At 39.0% G+C, this 22,240-nt stretch overlaps 1 protein-coding gene across 3 annotated transcripts; it reads right to left on the minus strand.

Moving 5' to 3' along the window:
* Positions 1–160: 160 nt before the first annotated feature.
* On the minus strand, positions 161–21,665 carry LOC149204538 (protein kinase STUNTED-like). 3 transcript variants are annotated; one of them, XM_089394746.1, is made up of 12 exons: positions 21,030–21,664; positions 20,703–20,902; positions 4,669–4,766; positions 4,185–4,303; positions 3,979–4,094; positions 2,968–3,849; positions 2,591–2,839; positions 2,259–2,419; positions 2,030–2,106; positions 1,791–1,938; positions 1,539–1,688; positions 161–1,332 (listed from the first exon to the last, which is right to left on the minus strand). In XM_089394746.1, the coding sequence occupies exons 2-12, from the start codon at positions 20,881–20,883 to the stop codon at positions 1,060–1,062; spliced, it is 2,454 nt and encodes an 817-aa protein (XP_089250872.1). In that variant the 5' UTR covers positions 20,884–20,902; positions 21,030–21,664; the 3' UTR covers positions 161–1,059. The 3 variants fall into 3 exon arrangements, 2 of the variants coding, with proteins under 2 accessions (XP_089250872.1, XP_089250870.1); XM_089394744.1 differs by having other exon boundaries at positions 20,703–20,928; XR_016252380.1 differs by lacking the exon at positions 161–1,332 and having other exon boundaries at positions 1,598–1,688; positions 1,791–1,946; positions 20,703–21,665.
* Positions 21,666–22,240: the final 575 nt, after the last annotated feature.

The following is a 22,240-nucleotide window of genomic DNA, read 5'->3' on the forward strand; positions in this document are numbered from 1 at the left end:
AAAATCTTGGATGAAAAGCACAGTGATGCGGTAATATATCAATAGATTAATAAAAGCCTTAACCCTTGATCTCTCCCGTAGGAGAATCTTACATTTTTCCACCAAAATTGATTTCATCCAAAGCACACATTGCCCAGCAAAATAAATGCAAATAGTAGAATAGAACTAAGAAAATCCAAAACTTCCCAAGAAAACCTCCTGAGAAATACTGATAGAACGAAAAGTTTTACATGTACAAACTGGTTGCATCCAAAAGAATGCTTTTATACCAGGAACATTTGCCATCCTTATTTTCACAACTATCTAGAGGGGGAAAGCATGTCTCCTTCATTTCATTCACTCCAGTGTATCAACAAAACAAGTATAAATGCCAAATTTATTTACTTTCGAAATGACCGCCATCAAGAGAAAAAATGAATCAGTATCCACCAAATTATCACTAGATTTAACTCTGGAAACCTGCTTTGATCCATGTGAATAACCGGAATAACCTGCTTTGATCCATTTGATCAATCAACCTGGCATCCATGAGAACTGGTTAGTAGTGGGTAGTTCTTTCTACGGTTCTCTCCACCACTTCTGAATTGACAATATAGTAGCATTACCAAAAAGTTACTCTTCTTGGTACTCAGCAACAAACCCTTGTCTACCCAGAGCAGTGTAATGAACACCGTAGATCCATTTTCACTATTTACATGAGATTGACAGTAAAAAGTAGAAATGTGGACACGACACTGAAAAAATCAGCATGCGAACAAAAGATGCCAACTAGTCAAACATTGCTCAGATCTGCAGCCAAGATAATGGAGTACTGACATCTTGATCTTCCTTTCTGCCCATGAGCTTGCTTCTAACTTCAAGGAATGCTTTAACGAAGTCAATGTTATTGTTCAATCCCCTAGTTTTCATACAATCCTTAGCTATTCTTTGAGGTCTAGCATAATACGTCACATTCCTGGCCATATAAGAATATGAAACCACTGTGGCCATGGGAAACTTATAAAGCAACCATAAACAAATGTATTGCTGGCAACAAAACTCACTTCTTTTAATCTTGAATTAAAAGCTTGATGAATTGCTACATCGGCGCAGTCCGTAATCTTCCAAAGAATTGTTTGTTGGCAAAATGCCCACACTATGATCTGTGCTACTAAGTGATACCGTATCATCATCCACCCCAAGCATGGCAAGGGTGAGATGGGTTTGTATATCATGCCCCCCCTGATTTTCTACAATGTCATCCTCATCTGAAGTATCCATATCCTTGGTCATTGTATTCTGGCACCACGCCCAGTCAGTCCTCTCATCTTCTCCTTGTAGTAGTTTTAAAATCTGCCATTAATCATATCTTGGTATTAAAGAGTAAGCAGAGATGAACAGATGTGGTTAACATAGAGTGTTTTATAGCTAAAAGAAAATGTAAGAGAAATTGCACCCTAAAGTAATTTTTGCAGGTAAAGAACACCCTCAAAAAACACACGAGGTAGTAAAAACAAGCCCCTGAAGCATATAGAAATGAATAGAGGAAGATAAATTACTCGGCTCATGCAAGGACGGTAATGAGATGTTTCCCTTAGACAAAGCGTAGCAGCAAGCATCATTCTATGCATTTCATTTGTATCATAAACATTTTGCAAACATTTGTCAGCAAGACTTTCCATATTCCCATCCTGTAAGAGTGGTCTTGCCTGGTTTCAACATTTACAGAAGGTTAAACATGAGCCCCTAATAAGGATAATCAATATAAATAAACATGAAGAAGAGAGTCAACTGTAAAAACCAGGACTTACCCACATAATCAGGCTTTCTTGACCCTTGGGACTTGCTGTATCAATTGGCTTCCTTCCAGTTATTAGCTCAAGAAGGACCACACCAAATGCATACACATCCGTCTTCTCATTAACCTTTCCATAAACAAAGTATTCTGGAGCAAGATACCTGTCAAACTACAATCACAATTAGTGAATTTACAAATTGGATAGCTTTAATCTGAAAATGGCCAATCGAAACTGGGAAGATGCTTACATACCCAAATGTTCCTAAAACATCGCTGCAAGTGATATATGAAGATGTTGGTGCCCACCTTGCTAGCCCAAAATCTGACAACTATTATAATAACACGCACATTAATTCTGTTGAAATTTTTCATTAGTGCAGAATTCCAAGTTTCAGTTTACAAGTCTAGATCACTAAGATCTCTTCAAATACTGAATTGTGCAATTTAGTCTTGATTCTTCTTGCAGTAAAAAGATTTATACCTGTGGTTCAAACTCTTCAGAAAGCAAGATATTGGAAGACTTTACATCTCCATGAATGACAGATTGAGAAAAGCCATTATGCAAGTAATTTAATGCTTCAGCAACTCCTACAGCCACTTTTAATCGCACTTTCCAAGGAAGTATTGGCTTTTCCTCTCCTCCTGAAAAATATATACATAGTCAATAGCTAGGACTATAATCAAATCTCAGAAAAGAGAAAATGAAAGACCCTGCCATACAATACATAACACTATGATGCTTAAAACGTACTACTGCTTAATATTTCTACACGATTTCATGATTCTTAAAATGCAATACTATTGAGTATATACCATGGAGATTCTCTTCAAGGTTTCCTCTGGATACAAAATTATACACCAGAAGGCGGTTAAGGCCTTCTGCACAGTAACCGATAAGTGTAATGACATGGTTGTGCTTCAATAGAGTAAGAATCTCAACTTCAGAAAGAAGCTCTTGCTCTGTTTTGGATGATGAATTCAAGATTTTCACTGCCACCGATTGTCCATCAGGAAGAAATCCTCTGTACACCTTACTGCAGCCTCCTCTTCCTATAAAATTCCCTGCAAGAATAAGGATGTTACATAATTGAATTGAGTTCACAAGGTTAATAAACATTTCAAGGGAAATTTCTCATTCAAAACAGAAGCACAGAAATGAAAAACTCCACGAGGAAAACTGCAAATGCAACCTGTTGAAAAACCAGAAGTAGCAGATTGCAACTCCTGATATGTAAAATGCCTGCAGGTTTTACTTTGACAAAGGAACTCTAATCTCCTTGCCAAACAATTTTCTTCTTGATCAGAATCATTCTGCTGACTGCAAGGAAACCCTTCTTCTTTAGAGCATGCTTCAATTGGTGCTACCTCATTTGAAGACCGAGCTTCATGTTCATAGTTGCAAACCTTCTGCATAATCTGTCCTTTCAAATGAAGCTCTCCAGTTGCCTGTGTAAGCCTATTTGGCAACTGTAGTGCCCATTTAACTACAGATGTTTGTTTTGATGTAGACTGTGGAGTAGGAAGCTTGGTCAGTGAATCGGCTCCACGTAAGAGGGGCCATCCAGGTACTGATTCTCCTTTCTCTGTAATCAGTCCCGAAGTCGCCCTTTTGGGAAACTTTTGGTTAAGTACTGCACAAGAATCACTTTTCCCCTCCCCACTGGGGATTAGGTTACAAATGCCTTGAAATGAATCACATAAGGATGCCGAATCTATAACTTCATATCCTGCATCTTTCTTCTCACTGGCAACAAGAGTCTGGGTATCCAACTGACAGAGGGAACAATTTGGTTTCAGAGGGAGACATGACCTTTTCAATTTTTCCATTTCAGACAAATTGTATTTACAAACATCAACTTTGTTCACAAGAAAGTTTTCAAGACCATTACGATCTGATACTAGACTGAGAATCTTGTCATGCTCATTGCTATCATATCTTCTAGGAGATGTTAAAACTGTCCTATCCAAAGAACATTCTACAACACTGTTTAATGCTTTGCAGTTCTTGCTTCTAATTCCCCATCGTATTCGATTCAACAATCCTAGCCGAGGAAAAACAGCTTTCTCTGCAACTGAACAGACAAGAAAGCCAAGGCAAGAAAAGCCCCAAGAACCTCAGAACATTTAGTATTAGTACATGCAAACCACCAATGAGGGTCCTTGTCTTGCACTCATGTATGCTTTGTCAGAAACATACGTACCTGATAGATGCTCGCTTCCACGCCTCTCAAAAATAACCTTTCCATTTTCAACAACTAGTACAGAAGAACTGCATGGTAATCTCTTAACACAATGTTTGGCTAAAGATAGTGAAGACCTGAAACATTGACAAAATCATGAATCAACATCTCTTATGGAATTTCAAGCCTGATCCCTTGTGGCACAAAAGAGTTAGGGAGCCTCATACCTTATGGCATTATGCTTACTAGCTCCCAGAATCACCTTTGAAGCATCATACAATTTTGCTTCTTCTACCAGCACATTTTGCACAGAGGATCCATGAGTTATCTTGAATTGCAGATCCACCTGTTAAATCAGATAAATTGTTAGTCTTGTAAATAAAGATCCACACTATATATTTAATTACAAGTACTTCCACAACTGCAATAAATTTGCCCCAAGAAATTTTCAACTCTTCTTATGTTCTGATCAAAAGAACAAAGGAAGGCACTCCATGGGTGTTCATCGATATCGGATACTACATCTAGGACTCCATATCTGTTCAGTCATACGACACTAGAAAGTTTGTTCTTTGCAAATGTTATCGGTCTACATAACATTCTTCTAATGCCAAGGGATTGCAGAAGCAGAAATTTTAATTGATACCATGATAATCTAAAATACTTTAATCTTGTGAGTTGCAAGAATGGAAAACAAACAATATAAATCACCTGTTTCAGGCTGCAAAAACCTTCATAGACTTCAACTGCTGAATTAAAGGCACTCACAAGCTGGTGGTTTGTATTGCTTTGATCCTTGGATGACAGTTCTGCAAAATAAGAAAAGGGTAAGAATCTTTAGTAAGCAGACTGATCAGACTCAACTTCTAAGAATGAGAACGAATTCACATATGTTGGCATTCAAATATTTCAATATCGTGTAATCCAGATTGCTGTCAAGATTATTCAGCCCTCTGTGACTAAAAGTAGTGCCATATCAGACTGCTAAAGTTGGAGGCTCCATTATATTATCAGACCCTCCAGCTGAGAGATTGAATAACTTAACAGAACGATGGCTGACATGTAAAAGACAGCTTCAAGGAAACTAAAATGGAAGTAATCAATCAGTAGCAAGCAGTAGAAGGCCCCTAAGCAGCTGCAAATCGAAATCAAAACTCCTGGGGAATTGATAATATTCCATTTTCTCCTCTAGCATCCATGATACAGAAGTATTAAATTGCCTGCTCCATGATTTTGGAAGTTTAGTCAATGAGCTGAAGCCCATATGGGTTGGGCCTGCCCCCTCTTCAGGACAGACGGAGGGAGACTAACAAGCTTTTAGCATCCCACACCACCACCCTCAAACAGGGTTTTGGGGGATACTTTGAATGATTTAGGCATTTTACCTGGGTTTCCCGGGTTGCTATGAGTGAATTAGTAAATGCCAAATGGTTAGAAACTTAGACCATGATGATTGAAGATTTGTAAATGGCCTGGACCTTGCAAGCGACAGAGAACATCAGTGCATAATAAGCATGGAGTTCTATTTTAACCCTGGGCTTTGCCAGTACAAAATCAAAATCTTGGAACCCTTATAAGCAGCATAATGTAACCCCAGTGTAATCACAAATTATTCACAACTTGGCACCTCTTGGCACAGTGTGGTAAGTAGATAGCCTGGTTTGGACTGCCCCTCCTAGACAAACTTGGGATTAGCAAGGGTAGAAATTGGACATAATGTCAAAGAATATTCCCTTACAAAAAATATACATTTTTAAGTCGCTAACAAACTAATTCATGTTCAAAAGTCATGTGGGTTGTGCTCAAGAATAAATCAGCTTTCAAATTAATATTTTTCATAGACTCCAGTTCAATTCCCATATGAGAATGTTGCTGTGTTAATATCACCAACTATGTGATATATTGTGATATTTCATTGTTAATTTAGCCCCATCTGTTTGTCCTGTACCTCTGGGCAGTATATCAACAAACAAGAGCTAATTGTAAGTCTTGGGTGATTTTGATGGCAATACCCTTCAGTAATGGCATCAAAGCCCAAGGAGGAGCCCAGTCCTGCCAAAGGTCCACTTACCCAAACAAAAACAAATTAAAAGCTCCAATCCCTTTTCAATAGATCACGTCAATAATAATAATAATAAGTGACATGAAATAAAACTTATGAAATATCAATTTGCCATGAATATTTGAAGAAACTGTAAAAATTCAAGTGACTTAATGAAGGAATTCATATCCAGTCCTTTCTAAGAACTTGAGATTGCCTAAAGTACACAAATCAATTCGGAGATCTCATTTATTGTTCCAATTATGATTTCAATAATCCAAGAGGCAATATAGTATCTAAATATGGAAATATAAGACAATGACCCTCATTTGAAGCATAAGCTATGAAATCCAAGGCATCTAAAAGAGGATATCTCAATTATCCTAGCAGATTTCTATGGGCAGGCAAGGAAATGGAGAAACACCCACTGGTCCTATCATCCTGGAACTCTATAGCTATTTCAAAAGCACAAGGGGGTTGGGGGTTTCAAAATCTTTTTCTTTTCTCAAAAGCTTTGGCAGCAAAAGGAGTATGGAGGCTCATCCAGGAGGATGGCTTGTGGGCAAGGATTATGACAGCAAAATACATCAGTCCCTCATCTATCACTGAATGGATCAGATTGCCCAATAGTTCCTTGTCAAATGGTTCAAATAATTAGAAGGCTATTTTAGGGGCTTTTAATATCATTGGTCAGGATCTCTACCAAAACACAGGGAATAGATCTCAAGCTATGTTGCAGGAAACGTGGGCCCCCCTACATAGCAGCTATGTTTCTGTATCTAAACACTGAAACACATTTCACATGTGGGAGATGCATTGCATACAAACTGAAACAGGTTTCAACATATGTACAACGTGTTTTCAAATGAAATTTGTTTGATTTTGCCTTGATTTAATTGTTGGGATTCACATTTTTTGTTTTAATGCATAATTAAAGATTAATTATGAATTAATGAGACTTCTTGAAACCTCTAAGACCAAAAAAAAAATTCTTTAAAAGAAGGTTTCACTCTCAATTTGCACCAAAATGTTGGCAATTAATGATAATGTTAAATAATGAATCCATACAGGTGAGGATAGTTTTAGATAGAGGATATTCCTCCTCTATCTAAAATTAATGATAATGTTAAAAATTTAAGTAAAGGGATGAAAAGAAAAGATGAATTTACGAATTTAAGCACAATGATGAAAAGGAAAGACATATATAAGAATTTAACATTACCATTAATTGTTTCAAAATGTTTGAGAGTGGTTCCAACCTCCTTGGACTTCATATGGAGGCAAGTAAAATTTCATATCCCATTCAAAATTCAGCAAACTTAACAACAGGATTGTTAGGATTGTAGCATTTTCATTATATTCTATCATGTATATGGGTATGAAGTTGATAGTTGTTAAATTATGGTATGTTCTATGCTTAGAGCAGTGTACTTATTTTTCTTCTTATTAGCCACAGATTAGCAATCACATATACATTAAGTAAAGTGCAGATAGAACATCAAATGATCAACAGAAAACAAGCCAAGACAAGAGACACAAGATGTGGCAGCTAGCCAGGGACAAACCCCCATGTGGGGAAACCCTTTGATCAAATCTTCTTTTATCTTCAATCATTCAACAGAGAGAAATAGTACAAAATCTGAATTCTGTAATTTTATATCAGCAGCAGCAAACCCTAAATCAGCAAAGTCAAACTTGATCAAACTAGCTGAAATTGACCTGTAAAATACTTGGTCAATTTCCGGTCAACTTGTCCTCGAACAGCCTGAAGAAACAGCCCTTGAACAGCCCCAAAAGTTCAGTCAATTTGCAGATTTCTGAAGTCAGCTGCAGCCCTAAATTAGGGCAGGCAATACCGGTCAAACCAGAGGTCAGATCACCTCGATTTTCGTGCCAAAAATTGCGGCCTGCCTAGGAGAGGCAACCACACCCAATCCGCACTTCTGGAAGGTCAACACTGGTCAAAGAGATGACCTGCTGCCCTAGCGTCCTTCTTTCTGCGTCTTCTTTGCCCTAGGACGTCTTCCTTTTCATCCACACGTGTGAGAGAGAGAGAGAGAGGCTCCTTTTATGCGTAGGAGAGAGAAAGAGAGAAGATGAGTGAATTGAATTTTTAAAATGAGTAGAATGCTCCTTGTATTTATATGCAAACGTTGAGGTTGAATAGACATGACTGTTGGGCTTCTTGGACCTACATAAGTTTGTTGGCCGACCTTGACAATTTCTCCATAATCAAAATAAATTCATATCTCCATAAATACTTATCGAAATCGGATGATCTTTAGATCAATCCTACACCTCTCGATGAGAGGAATCTAGGAAAAATATCAGAAGCCATAAATAAGGTGATCCACATGGAGTTTGGCCCTAGTTGCCAATTTTAACACTCCCTCTCAACTAGGGAGAACTTCATCTGCAATCCATCAGACCGTCACTACAATCCATCCATCAAATGCACTGTCCTGTACAGCTTGACCCCACTCTGCCCTGCTCTGCTCGAACTATGAAGAAGAAATGATCAAGGATGTATCATACCATCCTCCACTGACCCGAAGTTGGTCTCAGAGTGTGAACCACTCTCACTGATCCCAAATCAGTATCATTGATCCCAGATCAATGGAGGTCATCCTAGCATAGGGAGTACGGTAGATACAGCGATGCGTCCATCGATAGTACTACTATGGTCCCTATCCTCATTTCCCTGCTCATTGATCAAATGAGAGGTACTTCCCATGAGTCCCAGACTGCATGGGTAGGATGCCTCGACAAGAGAACTAATCATCCTGTCCACAGGAGAACGAATCATCCTGTCCAGTGGATGCCACGGAGAACTAATCATCCTGGCCTACAAGAGAACTAATCATCCTACTCCACAGTCACCACGGAGAATGAATCATCCTGGCCCACTGGAGAACTAATCATCCTATTCCACAATCGCCACGGGGTGTCACAAGGGAAGGTTGAACCTTTACCCTGTACATAGTACACCACCAGGGGATGGTGAGTCGCCCTGTGGTCACATGTCGCTCCAAGAAGTACCCCATGCCCCCGTGGAGCTCCCAGAGCTCAATACATCATACTCAACCCTCATAAGAGGTCTCTGAACGACACCAAGTCGTTCTCTGAATTTGACCTTTCCTAGGGGCTTTGTCAAAATGTCGACAACCTGTTCATCCGTACCGATATGTTGGAGCCTGATTGCTCCTCGTTGCACCATATCTTGAATATAGTGGTACCTGATATCGATATGCTTGGAGCGATCACGAAATACGGGATTCTCTGATAAACGGATCTCGCTCTAGTTGTCACACAGAATCACGGTGGTATCCAATGTAAATCCAAATAGCTCACTAAAGAGCTTTCGCAACCGGACTGCCTCACAGGAGGCCATGCTAGCAACAATGTACTCTGCCTCGGCGGTGCTCAAAGCCATCGACTTCTGCTCCCTACTCATCTAGGATATCGAGGCAGATCCCAAAGAGAAACAGCACCCAGAAGTGCTCTTTTGGTCCACCACACTGCCTGCCCAATCAGCATCAGTATACCCAAGTAGTCTCACATCTCCGACAATGTATCTCAATCCATGAGTGATTGTGCCACGAAGATATCTCAACAGATTCTTGGCACCAATCCAATGTGAGTGGTGAGGCTCAACCATATGTTGACTCAATGTGTTGACTGTAAAGCATATATCCGGACAGGAGTTCACCAAGAACATTAATGCTCTGACGAGTTGACGATACTCGATAGCATTTCGTAAAACAGGTCCGGTAGCACTACCGCTTAACTTCTTGAAGTCAAGCTCCATCGGGGTAGTTACAGGCTTGCAGTCCACCATGCCGAATCTTTCCAATATCTTCACCACATATTTTCCTTGAGATAGGAAAATCTCCCCTGGTTTCTGCCAAACTTCCAGTCCTAGGAAATAGTGCATAAGTCCTAGGTCTTTCATCTCGAACTCAGAAGCCAGCGCCCTCTTACATTCGTGAATGAGAGAGTCTGCACCTGTTATAAAGAGGTCGTCAACATATAGCACCATTATGAGAGGCTTGTCATCTATAACCTTAAAGTAAAGGTTAGGGTCGGCTTCACTCCTAGTGAATCCCAGCTTCATCAAGTAGCTATTGATCCTCTCATACCATGCTCGGGGTGCTTGCTTTAGCCCATAGAGGGCCTTCTTCAACTTGCACACATGAGATTCTCGATCATAAATCTCAAATCCTTCGGGTTGCTCCACATAGACCTCCTCTTTGATCGAACCATGTAAGAACGCGGTCTTGACATCCATCTGATGTAGGTTCCATCCTTGCGAAGCAGCAAGGGCTATGATCGAGCAGATGGTGGTATATCGGGCAACAGGTGCAAATATCTCGTCATAGTCTATACCTTCCTTCTGGGAGAAGCCACAAGCGACAAAATGAGCCTTATAATTTTCCGCACTTCCATCAACTGCATGCTTTATCTTGTAAAGCCATTTTGAAGTGACAACTGCTTTGTCTTGGGGTCTGGGGACCACATCCCAAACATCGTTTTTCATAATGGACTCATATTCCTCAGTCATAGCATCCTTCCATACTTGATGCTTGACAGCATCTGTGAATGATGAAGGCTCATTTTGGATGATCGTGCTCATGATAGTCAGCTATCCCTGATACTTGTTCAGCTTCTTACTTTCACGGAAGGTTCCTCTGGGTGTAATGTGTCCTTCAGCATCATCAAGTGTCCCCCTAAGCCATGAAGGCCTCTTCCTAGAAGAGGAAGGCTCTTGCGGAGGAGGATCAATAGGATCCATAGGTTCTTCCACATCGGGCATCGTCTCATCTTCCTTTTCCTTTAGTTCCCCGGTGTCAGCTTCTTTAGATCCCCTTAATGTAGGAAGATTGTCTACTTTGCTAAGATCCATCTCTTCGTCAAAGGTGACATCATGACTAATCTCGACTTCCCTTTGACCAGCTACATAGATTCTATAGCCCTTAGTATTTTCGGTATAGCCCACGAAGACTCCTCTCTTTCCAGATGCACCCAATTTATTCCTTTTCTCTCGCGGCACATGAAAATATACAAGGCTTCCAAAAATTCTAAAATGAGATATGTCAAGTTTCTTACCGGTGAACATTTCTTCAGGAGTTTTGGAACCCAATGCTTGATGAGGGCATCAGTTTTGTACATATACGGCGGTATTTGCAGCTTCAGCCCATAGAAACTTCGGAAGTCTTTGATCATGGAGCATAGCACGGACAGCTTCCACAATTGTACAATTCTTCCTTTCCGCCACACCATTCTACTCAGGAGTATATGGTGTAGTAGTCTCCCTCTTAATGCCAGCCTCTTTACAAAAGTCATGAAACTCATTGGATTCATATTCAGTCCCATTATCAGTCCTTAAGGTCTTGATCTTCTTTTCGATTTGATTCTCGATCAAGGCTTTGAAGTGTCGAAACCAGGAGAACACTTCATCCTTCTTTTTCAAGAAGTATATCCAAGTCTTGTGAGAATAATCATCTGTAAAAGTGAGGTAATATAAATATCCTCCCAAGGAGTTCACAGGCATCATACTAGATATGTCTAAGTGAACCAACTGCAATATACCGGAGGTCTTGCTTTGGCTTGAGAGGAATGGTCCCCTTTTTAGCTTTCCTTCAGCACATCCTGGGCATACACCTTCTTGCTCTACTCTGAACTCGGACATCCCCGTGACCATTTTTCTTACATTGGGTAGAGCTTTATAATGAAGGTGAGCAACCCTCTAATGCCATAGTTCGAACTGAAGAGACGTGTCACAAGACATGATGATACCCAGTGGACTTCCTTTGACCTGATATAATGAATCAACTCGAAATCCAAGAGTAGAAGCATCTTTAAAGTTCTTTTTCCATACACATACCTTACCATCGCCGAAGGCCACCTTGTAGCCTTTGTCTTCCATTGCCAAAATGGACACTAGGTTCTTTTTTAGATCAGGTACATATAATACATCTTGTAAGTGGATGGTATTACTTTGATTCAATTGAAGAGTGACATTTCCTACGCCTTTCACAGGATATTTTGAATTATCTCCAAGAACAACTTCCAGGTTGGTTTCCTTCTCTATCAGATTATAGAGAGCTTCTTTGTAACTAGTGAAGTGCCTTGAAGCAACACTATCAATTAGCCAATTTCCCAGCGAGTTCGAGGGAGCAGTAGTAGATAGAGCAACTGGTAGATAATATTCATCTTGCTTATTGTTAACAGTGTTAGATTCATACCTAGAATTTCTTGCCTTCTTGAATGGTTGTCCTCTTCCTGATTTACGACACCTCTTTTACCTATTCCATTTGACCTGCCATTCCTTTGATTGCCTTGAGAGGGATTTTGATCATCATCCTGGTGTGAGTCCCTTTTATCAGGGCACTCCCTTACATAGTGACCTGTTTTATTGCAATTGTAACATCGTCCCTTTCTTCCACCCTTAGGTCCAGCCTTTTCTTTGAATTTAGCCCCGAAATTGTTTCTTCTTTTAGTATGAGAAGAAAAGGCAGAGGGATGACCTTTGAGTATGGGCATTTCTTGCTCTTCCATCCTCGTTTCTTCTTGAATGCATCTAGCCATTAATTCCTCAAATCCAGGAATTACGTGATTGTTGAGAAGAGTAGCCTTGAATATATACCATTCAAATGGTAGTCTTCCAAGAGTTGTGAGTGTCATTTCCCTGTCAGGAATTATTTCCCCAATAGATAGGAGATCATTCTTGATCTCGGTGATCCTTAAGAAATATGCTTGCATACTCTCATCTTTGCCCTTCTTAATTTCCTTCAGCGTATTTCTAAGAAACGAGACTTGATTTGCATCATTAACTTTAAATAAACTCACCAATCTATCATAGATTTCCTTGGAGGTGTTTAGCTCAGAAACATAGGCCACCAAGCGCTTGTTAATAGAGTCCCCAATGATCTTCCTTGCTTTGACTTCTCCCTTGGTCCATTTGTTCCTAGCAACAGCGGATGCATTTGATGGAAGCTCAACAATCCCGCCTCTCACATGGTCCAACACCTCCTGCTCTTCTAATGTTAGATCAAGAGACATCTTCCATCCGTGATAGTCAGACTTCTCACAGAGTTTGTCTTCAGCAGGGAAGTGTGTTGAGGACCCCATGATTCCTTTTTAAGATAGCCTTGCTAACCTTCTCTTCGGTGATTGCTCTTGCTCTTGCTCTTGCTTGGGCTTTGTCTTCACCTCAGCGCTGATACCATGTTAAATTATGGTATGTTCAGCTCGGAAACATAGGCCACCAAGCGCTTGTTAATAGAGTCCCAAATGATCTTCCTTGCTTTGACTTCTCCCTTGGTCCATTTGTTCCTAGCAGCAGCAGATGCATTTGATGGAAGCTCAACAATCCCGCCTCTCACATGGTCCAACACTTCCTGCTCTTCTAATGTTAAATCAAGAGACATCTTCCATCCGTGATAGTCAGACTTCTCACAGAGTTTGTCTTCAGCAAGGAAGTGTGATGAGGACCCCATGATTTCTTTTTAAGATAGCCTTGCTAACCTTCTCTTCGGTGATTGCTCTTGCTTTTGCTTGGGCTTTGTCTTCACCTCAGCTCTGATACCATGTTAAATTATGGTATGTTCTATGCTTAGAGCAGTTTATTTATTTTTCTTCTTATTAGCCACAGATTAGCAATCACATATACATTAAGTAAAGTGCAGATAGAACATTGAATGATCAACAAAAAACAAGCCAAAACAAGAGACACAAGATGTGGCGACTAGCTAGGGACAAACCCCAATGCGGGGAAACCCTTTGATCAAATCTTCTTTTATCTTCCATAGTTCAACAGAGAGAAATAGTACAAAATCTGAATTCTGTAATTTTATATCAGCAGCAGCAAACCCTAGATAAGCAAAGTCAAACTTGGTCAAACTAGCTGAAATTGACCTCTGAAATACTTGGTCAATTTTCGGTCAACTTGTCCTCGAACAGCCTGAAGAAACAGCCCTTGAACAGCCCCAAAAGTCAGTCAATTTGCAGATTTCTGAAGTCAACTGCAGCCCTAAACTAGGGCAGTCAATACCGGTCAAACCAAAGGTCAAATCACCTCGATTTTCGTGCCAAAAATTGCAGCCTGCCTAGAAGAGGCAACCACACCCAATCCGCACTTCTGGAAGGTCAACGCTTGGTCAACACTGGTCAAAGAGATGGCCTGCTGCCCTAGCGTCCTTCTTTCTGCATCTTCTTTGCCCTAGGACGTCTTCCTTTTCATCCACACGTGTGAGAGAGAGAGAGGCTCCTTTTATGCGTAGGAGAGAGAGAGAAAAGATGAGTGAATTGAATTTTTCAAATGAGGAGATTGCTCCTTGTATTTATATGCAAACGTTGAGGTTGAATAGACATGACTGTTGGGCTTCTTGAGCCTACATAAGTTTGCTGGCCGACCTTGACAATTTGTCCATAATCAAAATAAATTCATATATCCATAAATACTTATCGGAATCGGATGATCTTAAGATCAATCCTACACCTCTCGATGAGAGAAATCTAGGAAAAATATCAGAAGCCATAAATAAGGTGATCCTCATGGAGTTTGGTCCTAGTTGCCAATTTTAACAGTTGTTAATCAAGAGCACCAAGCCCTTTATGTACCTTGATGTTAGTGATATTGCTTGTCGGACTCCTCCGTCATGGCCTTAGCAAATTTGTACCCTTCACTCAAACCAAAATCGTTGATTAGGCATGCTAAGATTTTCATACCATATTTTAAAGCTTGGATTAGGTAGTTTCATCAAAATTGGGTGGTGTTGACCAATTTCCAGAAAATTGATGTAGAGGCAAATGGTAATACTAATGATGAGGATCCCAATATAAGCGACGGTGGAACACTGCTTATCATTTATGATTTCTGTTTAAATATTCTTGCTCATTTATTCATAATGATTTCTTTCAAAGTTCCAAAATATATATATAATGTTTCCCATTTCCATTTTTTGTGGTGTAACATTTCCAGTGCATTTCCGTTTTGGAAACACACACCAATTTCCTGGTATCATGCAACTATGATCTCAAGTCCTAACTGGAAAAGATGCTTGGATAGTCCGCCAAGGACATCACCTCCTGCCTTCCCCTCTCATTCACGAATCACAACTTAACCAAGGCTGGTATCTGTACATGAAACCAAGTAGCTACACTAAATCCCGCTACAGGCTCGCAGTCCTGGGCTACAAATAAGGATTTACATTTGGAACGTGAAAAGGCAGAAGCATGGACCAACTACACCAGGGCTCTGCGAATATCATCGGTTTCTCTTTCTGAATTGCCAGATACTCCCAGTCCCATATGGGCTATAAGGAAAACAGGAGATTATTCCCCCAAGCTAGGCTATCTTTTCACTGCTCAAGGGAATGTCCCTGGACAACCTCCATGATGGGAGGAAAAGATACGGAAAGAAAAGTGCCCAGCAAAAACAAAACTGTTTATGTGGGTCACTCTTCAGAACAAAACACCTACTTGGGACAACCTGCCAAAAATATCTCTCTGCAGGCTAGGAAGATGTGCCTTGTGTAACCAGGAAACGGAAAGAATCCCTCGGCTCTTTTTAAACTGCCTCTTCTCCAAACAGGTCCGGGAGAAGGGAAACAGGACCACAGGTCAAGTCTCAAAAGTTAAAACTATTGCTGGCAAGGGAATTCAGTGGAGGAGGCTCTAAAAAATTGGTTTGCTGCAAATCCCTGCAAAAAGTATAAACCTCCTTTCTGCATAATCTAGGGCATCTGGCTAGAACAAAATTCTATCATCTTCAAGAACAAAGAAGATTCCTCCTTAAAGGTAGCTATAATTGACCTTCCCATCATGGACCAATTCAGCTCCTTCAGCAAATCAGAAGCGACTGCAAGGATTAGCCCGACTCAGATCAACACATGCCACCCATGGGGATTCTTTGACAGGGCAGTGCAAGGAGACCCTTCCAAAGGAGGGGCTGGTGGTACGTACCATTATCCTCTCATCCTCTCATAAAATCTCCTTTATGGCCTGTTTGGGTGACTCAACAAATAACTCAGCGGAACTTAAAGCATTACTGCTTCTCCTCAAACTTGCGTTGGAAGAAGGAATATCACATATCAACATTTATGGGGATTCTCTGCTTGTCATAAACTGGTTGAAAGGGAAAGAACGCCTCATAAACTTCAATCTGCAGCCACTGTATCAATTCATTTTGCAAATGCTTCCAAATTTCATTCACATCTCCTTCAATCATGCGTACAGGAACAGGAATGAAGACACAGACCGCCTCTCCAAAAGTAGCTTGGACTTGGACAAAGGCACATGGAAAGTTACAACAGATCAAGGAGGTGTCCAGTTGGAATATTTTCATGTTCCATAGTTCTAGCTAGTCTAGCTTATAGCAGGTTTGTTTTCTTGTCCATTTTGCAGGATTTTGTCATATATACCTATATGCTGCTATTAGAGGTGATTTACATGCGTTTTTTTTGCTGATGTGTATATATATATATATATGAGAAGATACTTGCTGAACTGTTGGTAGTCTTTCGTTTCGATATTTTTGGGCTGCTAAGAGCAGATCAGAATGCCAGAGGCATCTACATATGTAATTTTATTTCTTTAATAAAATTACAGATTTTTTTCTTTGGAAAAAAATTAAAATGCTGTGAAATTTAAAAGTCATACTCCATTCAAGAGATTCAGAATCACTGCATGTTACAGTTTTTTTTTATGATTACAAATGTCTTAGAAGTGAACAAAGCACACAAAATCAAGTCTCTGGTTTTAATACAAGGGATTAAAACTAGTTTAAGGCACCATGTAAACCCCAAAATATTATGATTCTTATGGCCAATATATCATATCATAAATTGTCAATTGGGGTTATCCGGGGTGGTTGGGAGGAAGAAATGGAGGTGGGTGGGAGGAAGAAATGGAATCCTTCCCACCAGGTTCAATTCCCGCAAGTGATATGATAGATGTTGACAGTATTAACAGTATACATATATTCCTCATATGGAATATACAATGTTGTACCTGTGAAAACAAAATGTAATGTGAAATCAAACTTACAAAAAATTAACAAAAATATATTGAATAAACTGTAAAATTTCAAAGTGAGATAACAAAGGACTTCATATCCAGTCCTTTCTAAGAACTTGAGATTACCTAAAGTACTCAAACCAATTCGCAGATATCTTTTATTGTTCCAACGATAATCTTAATGACCCTAGAGACAATATAGCCATAAGACAACAGCATGAGTATGAATTTACTAAAACCTTATTACATGTAAAAGTCTGAAATCTGTTCAAGAGATTCGTAATCACCAAATATGGTGAATGTCTCCAGAGTGAACGAAGTGCACAAAATAATTTCCCTAGTTTTTAAATATTTGGGAATTAACACAGGTTGGGAGCACCAAATAAGGGACAAGATACCATGATCCTTCTCACGATATATCTGTTATCATGTCATAGATGAAAAGCAATGTAAAATCAAAGTTCTAAAATATTAATTTAATATGAAAATATTGAATAAACTGTAAAAATTCAGACTGGCTTAACAAAGGACTTCAAATCCAGTCCGTTCTACGAATTTGAGATTGCCTAGAGTACTCAAATCAATTTGGAGATCTCTCTTAACGATCAGATCTAATCTCAATGATCCTAGGGGCAATATCGCAACTAACTATGGATGTATAAGACAACAATCCTCAAATGAAGCATAACTATGAAATTCACTCAAACGTAAGATATGGAGAAGTCAGAACTTTGTTCAAGAGATTCGGAAGCACCATATGTTACACTTTTTTTGTATGGTTATAAATGTCTTAAGAGTGAACGAAGTACACCAAATCATTCCCCCAGTCTTCGTCCCTTTAGTCCAAGAGACTAAGATTAATCATATGAAGCATAGCTATGGAATTCGTTAACATAAAACATGCAAAAGTTAAAACTCGTTTTAAGACATTCAGATTACCGAGTTTTTCGTATAGCTATGAATGTCTAAAGAGTGAACAAAATGCGCAAAATCATTCCCCTGATCTTAGTTCAAGAGATTAAGACTAATTGGGGGCACTATATAAGTACCATGATACCATGATCCTAAAATTAATATACCATTAAATACAGATAAAATGTGATGTGAAAGCAAAATTTTTAAATGCCAATTTAGCATGAATATATGGGATAAATTGTAACCCAATGGGTTAGTTTGAGTGGTTGAGTGCTTCAAGCTTTATACAGGTGGTCTTAGTGTCAATTCCTTGAGCTGGCTGCTTCTGTTGCATGTCTCGCTTGATGTCCCTGTCAGGTCACTGATGGGTATACATTGGAAACCAACCATGAATGTGGGGAGTACCAATTCTTATTCAAATTCTAATCTCAATGATCCTAGAGGCAACATAGTGCCTAAATATGGATGTATGAGAAAACGATCCTCATGTGAAGCATAACTATGAAATTCACTGAAACCCAAAATAAGCAGAAATCAGAACTTTGTTCAAGAGACTAGAAATCACCATATCAGTTTTTTGGTATGTTTGAGAATGTCTTAAGAATGAATAAAGTGCACAAAGTCATTCTTCTTATGAATTAAGACTAATTAGAAGCAGCATATGAGTCCTAAGATACCATGATCTTTGTGCCAATATATCATATCATACATTAAATGTGATATCAAATTTCTGAAACATCAACGTAACATGAAAATATTTAAAAAACTGTAAAGATTCAAAGTGGCTTAACAAAAGACCTAAAATCAAATCTTTTCTACGAATGTTGAGATTGCCTAATGTACTCAAATCAATTCAGAAATCTCTTTTATCGATCAAAATCTATTCTCCATGATCCCAGGGGCAACATGGCAAATAAACATTCTAGTATAAAACAACGATCTTATATTAAGCATAACCATTCATAAAAACTGAAAACATGCAAAAGCTAAAAACTTTGTTCAAGAGATTCAGATCACCATAAGTTTCAGTTTTCGGTATAGTTATGAATGTCTTAAAAGTGGACAAAAGTACACGAAATCATTCCTCTAGTCTTAGTCTCCAAAATAACTTCCATGTAAAACTAAGACTAATCAAAGGAAGCACATAACGCCCAAAATGCTGTGATCCTTAATGTCAATGTATCACATCATAGATAAAATGTGATGTAAATCAAACCTCTGAAATATCTAACTTAACATGAATATATTGAATAAACTGTGAAAATTCAATGTGATTTAACAAAGGACTTCATATCCAATTCTTTCTCAGAACTTGAGATGGCTTTAAGTACTCCAAATCAATTCCAAGATCTCTTTTGTCACTTGAATCTAATCTCAATGATCCTAGGGGCAATATCTAACTCAACATGAATATATTGAATAAGCCGTAAAAAATCAATGTGGTTTAACAAAGGACTTCTTCATATCCAATCCTTTCTCAGAACTTGAGATGGCTTTAAGTACTCCAAATCAATTCCAAGATCTCTTTTGTCACTTGAATTCTACTCTCAATTATCTTAGGGACAATATCTAACTCAACATGAATATATTGAATAAACTGTAAAAATTCAATGTGGTTTAACAAAGGACTTCATATCCAATCCTTTCTGAGAACTTGAGATGGCTTTAAGTACTCCAAGTCAATCCTGAGATCTCATTTGTCACTAGAATTCTAATCTCAATGATCTTAGGGGCCAATGCAATGATCCTAGGGGCAATATCTAACTCAACATGAATATATTGAATAAACTGTAAAAATTCAATGTGGTTTAACAAAGGACTTCAGATCCAATCCTTTATGAGAACTTGAGATGGCTTTAAGTACTCCAAGTAAATTCTGAGATCTCATTTGTCACTAGAATTCTATTCTCAATGATCCTAGGGCCAATGCAATGATCCTAGGGGCAATATCTAACTCAACATGAATATATTGAATAAACTGTAAAAATTCAATGTGGTTTAGCAAAGGACTTCATAATCCAATCCTTTCTGAAAACTTGAGATAACTTTAAATACTCCAAGTCAATTCCGACATGTCTTTTGTCACTCGAATTCTAATCTCAATGATCCTAGGGGCAATATAGTGATAGCAAACGTTATCCACCACTCAGAAATGCCATGGCTGATGGAGTCGTATAAAGTGACGGAATCATGATGGGCAGCGATGGAACCATGAAACGGACTGTATGATCTGCTTGCAGATGATAGTCTGTAACAAACATATGACAGTTCCACAGGTTCCAGGCAGTCCATATAACCCAATTATGCCAGGGGTTGTAGGGGGAAGGTTCTGCGGAGTGGAGAATGCTGATCATATAATGTCTAATTGTCGAAGTATAAGACAACAATTTTCACATAACGCATAACTATGAAATTCATCAAAACCTAAAACATGCAGAAGTCAGAACGTTGTTCAAAAGATTCAATATCATATGTAACAGTTTGTATCAATCATATATTCATAATGGTTGGTTGTGGGATGAATTTGTCTGTCTACTTGACCTCCCTCTTCTTCGTGGATAGATGTTTGTGAATACTAAACAAGATGTGTTGTGTGGATAGATGTTTGTGAATAGTAAACAGTCAAACAGTCAGATGCACTGTGTTTGTCGCTTGAATAAGGTTCTACTACATCAAAATATCCTCGCCTCTTCCTCTCTCAATGTTGACATGGAAATTGCAAATACTATTTGGCAGGTGGTGAGAATTTTGTCTGATGTAATTAAGGTACCTGATTTAGCAGTGACTACATGAAGAGCAATGACTTGATCTGCTGGTTGTGCAACCTTAACGAGTGCCCATGTCAACAATTCATAGCTTCCTTTGCCCACTTTCATTCCCACCAGTACACTGTTACCCTTCATCCTTCCCCCCTCTTCCTCCTCCTCCTCCTCCAAGACTGTTGTAGTCATTTCACCACCACTGCTGCCTCTGAAATACACCCGCCACCAATTACCCTTATAACACAATGAACCAGATTAGCCCTCAGCCACCGCTGTACCAACCTGCAAGAAATTTGGGTTTGCCCCCACTGAATGATGAAGGATGAGTTACTTACCTGCCTCTAACAGAGAAAACCTACCAACCTGCCCCATTCCATGGCTCCCCCTCCAAAACCAAATCGTTTAGGCCGTTGAGTAGAGTCAACTACCTAGCCCCATAAATGCAGACTGCAAATTCCCCATGATTAACTTCTAGTCTGCTCTGCTCTTGACTGATCAGCACCGTTTGCAATGATTGATCAGTTGAGAAGTCATTTGGGTTCCCTGAATTGATGCTTTTACCTAAACCACACTCCCACTTTGCCCCCAAATTCCAGCAGGGACACTGTTTAATGGCACCCCATGCCGCTCTCCATTCCAGAAACTCCAATGCCCCTGCGACACGCAAATGTTACATCAAGATCTGGCAGAAGGTGGGGATTAGATACGATCCGATCACCACCCGTCGTTGTCAACGGGAACGTTTGGGGGTGGGGTGACTTGTGGGAGGGTGACCGTTGCTCATGACTCACATGATGATGGTGCCGTTTAAGCTTGTACGAAATCCCTCCGTTCATCCTCGGAAACCCGTGAATTCAGAAGTGATTTTTCTGTTCCATTTATGCTTTTTCTGGAAACCTGAACTAAGAAGTCACAGTTACGACTCATTTGTTCATAAATCCGTGAAATCAGAAGTTGCAGTTTTTCATGGATTTGTTCTTTTCTGGAGACCGTTAACCGGAAGTCAGGGTTTCGATTCATTTATTCATTTTCAAAAATGCGCCAAACAAGAATTTCTATGCATATTTGAAAAAAAAAAAATAGAGTAATACAAATATCAAAAATTATTTTAATTAATTAATTTGAGTAAATAAATATTTTAAATTATAAATTAAAAAAATAATAATAATAATGAAACACGCCCTTGAATAATTATCTTTTTAAATATTATTAAACCTTACTCAATACTCCTACTAAATTAGATCATCAAATTTCTTAAGAACCATTTTTATCTTCTTTTTCCTTTAAAATTGAAGTTATAAGATTGAGTTTTAATTTTATATAATTTTATATGGAGTTGTTTTTAGTGTTATTTTTTTGGAGTTTTTCAGGGGGTTTTCGATCTAAATTTTCTAAAATCGGGCATGAATTTATTGAAATCACAAGTTTGATGGGTAACCCCTGCACTATTTAAGTGCCCTAGGGATTTTTGAGGATGTTGAATCCATATATACTGTCAAAAAACCAATTTACATAACACAAATCAAGATTTCACCTCAAATTTTTA

Source organism: Pinus tabuliformis, chromosome 1_2 (assembly GCF_031772625.1).
Source record: "Pinus tabuliformis cultivar Carrire ecotype Pingquan chromosome 1_2, CPIR1, whole genome shotgun sequence".
Classification (NCBI taxonomy): Eukaryota; Viridiplantae; Streptophyta; class Pinopsida; order Pinales; family Pinaceae; genus Pinus; species Pinus tabuliformis.

Coding starts and splice junctions, on each gene's coding strand:
- LOC149204538 (XM_089394746.1), bottom strand. CDS start 20,883: ATGACTACAACAGTCTTGGAGGAGGAGGAGGAGGAAGAGGGGGGAAGG. Junction 4,304..4,668: donor GTTTTTGCAGCCTGAAACAG/GTGATTTATATT, acceptor CTGATTTAACAG/GTGGATCTGCAATTCAAGAT. Junction 2,420..2,590: donor CCTTGAAGAGAATCTCCATG/GTATATACTCAA, acceptor TATATTTTTCAG/GAGGAGAGGAAAAGCCAATA.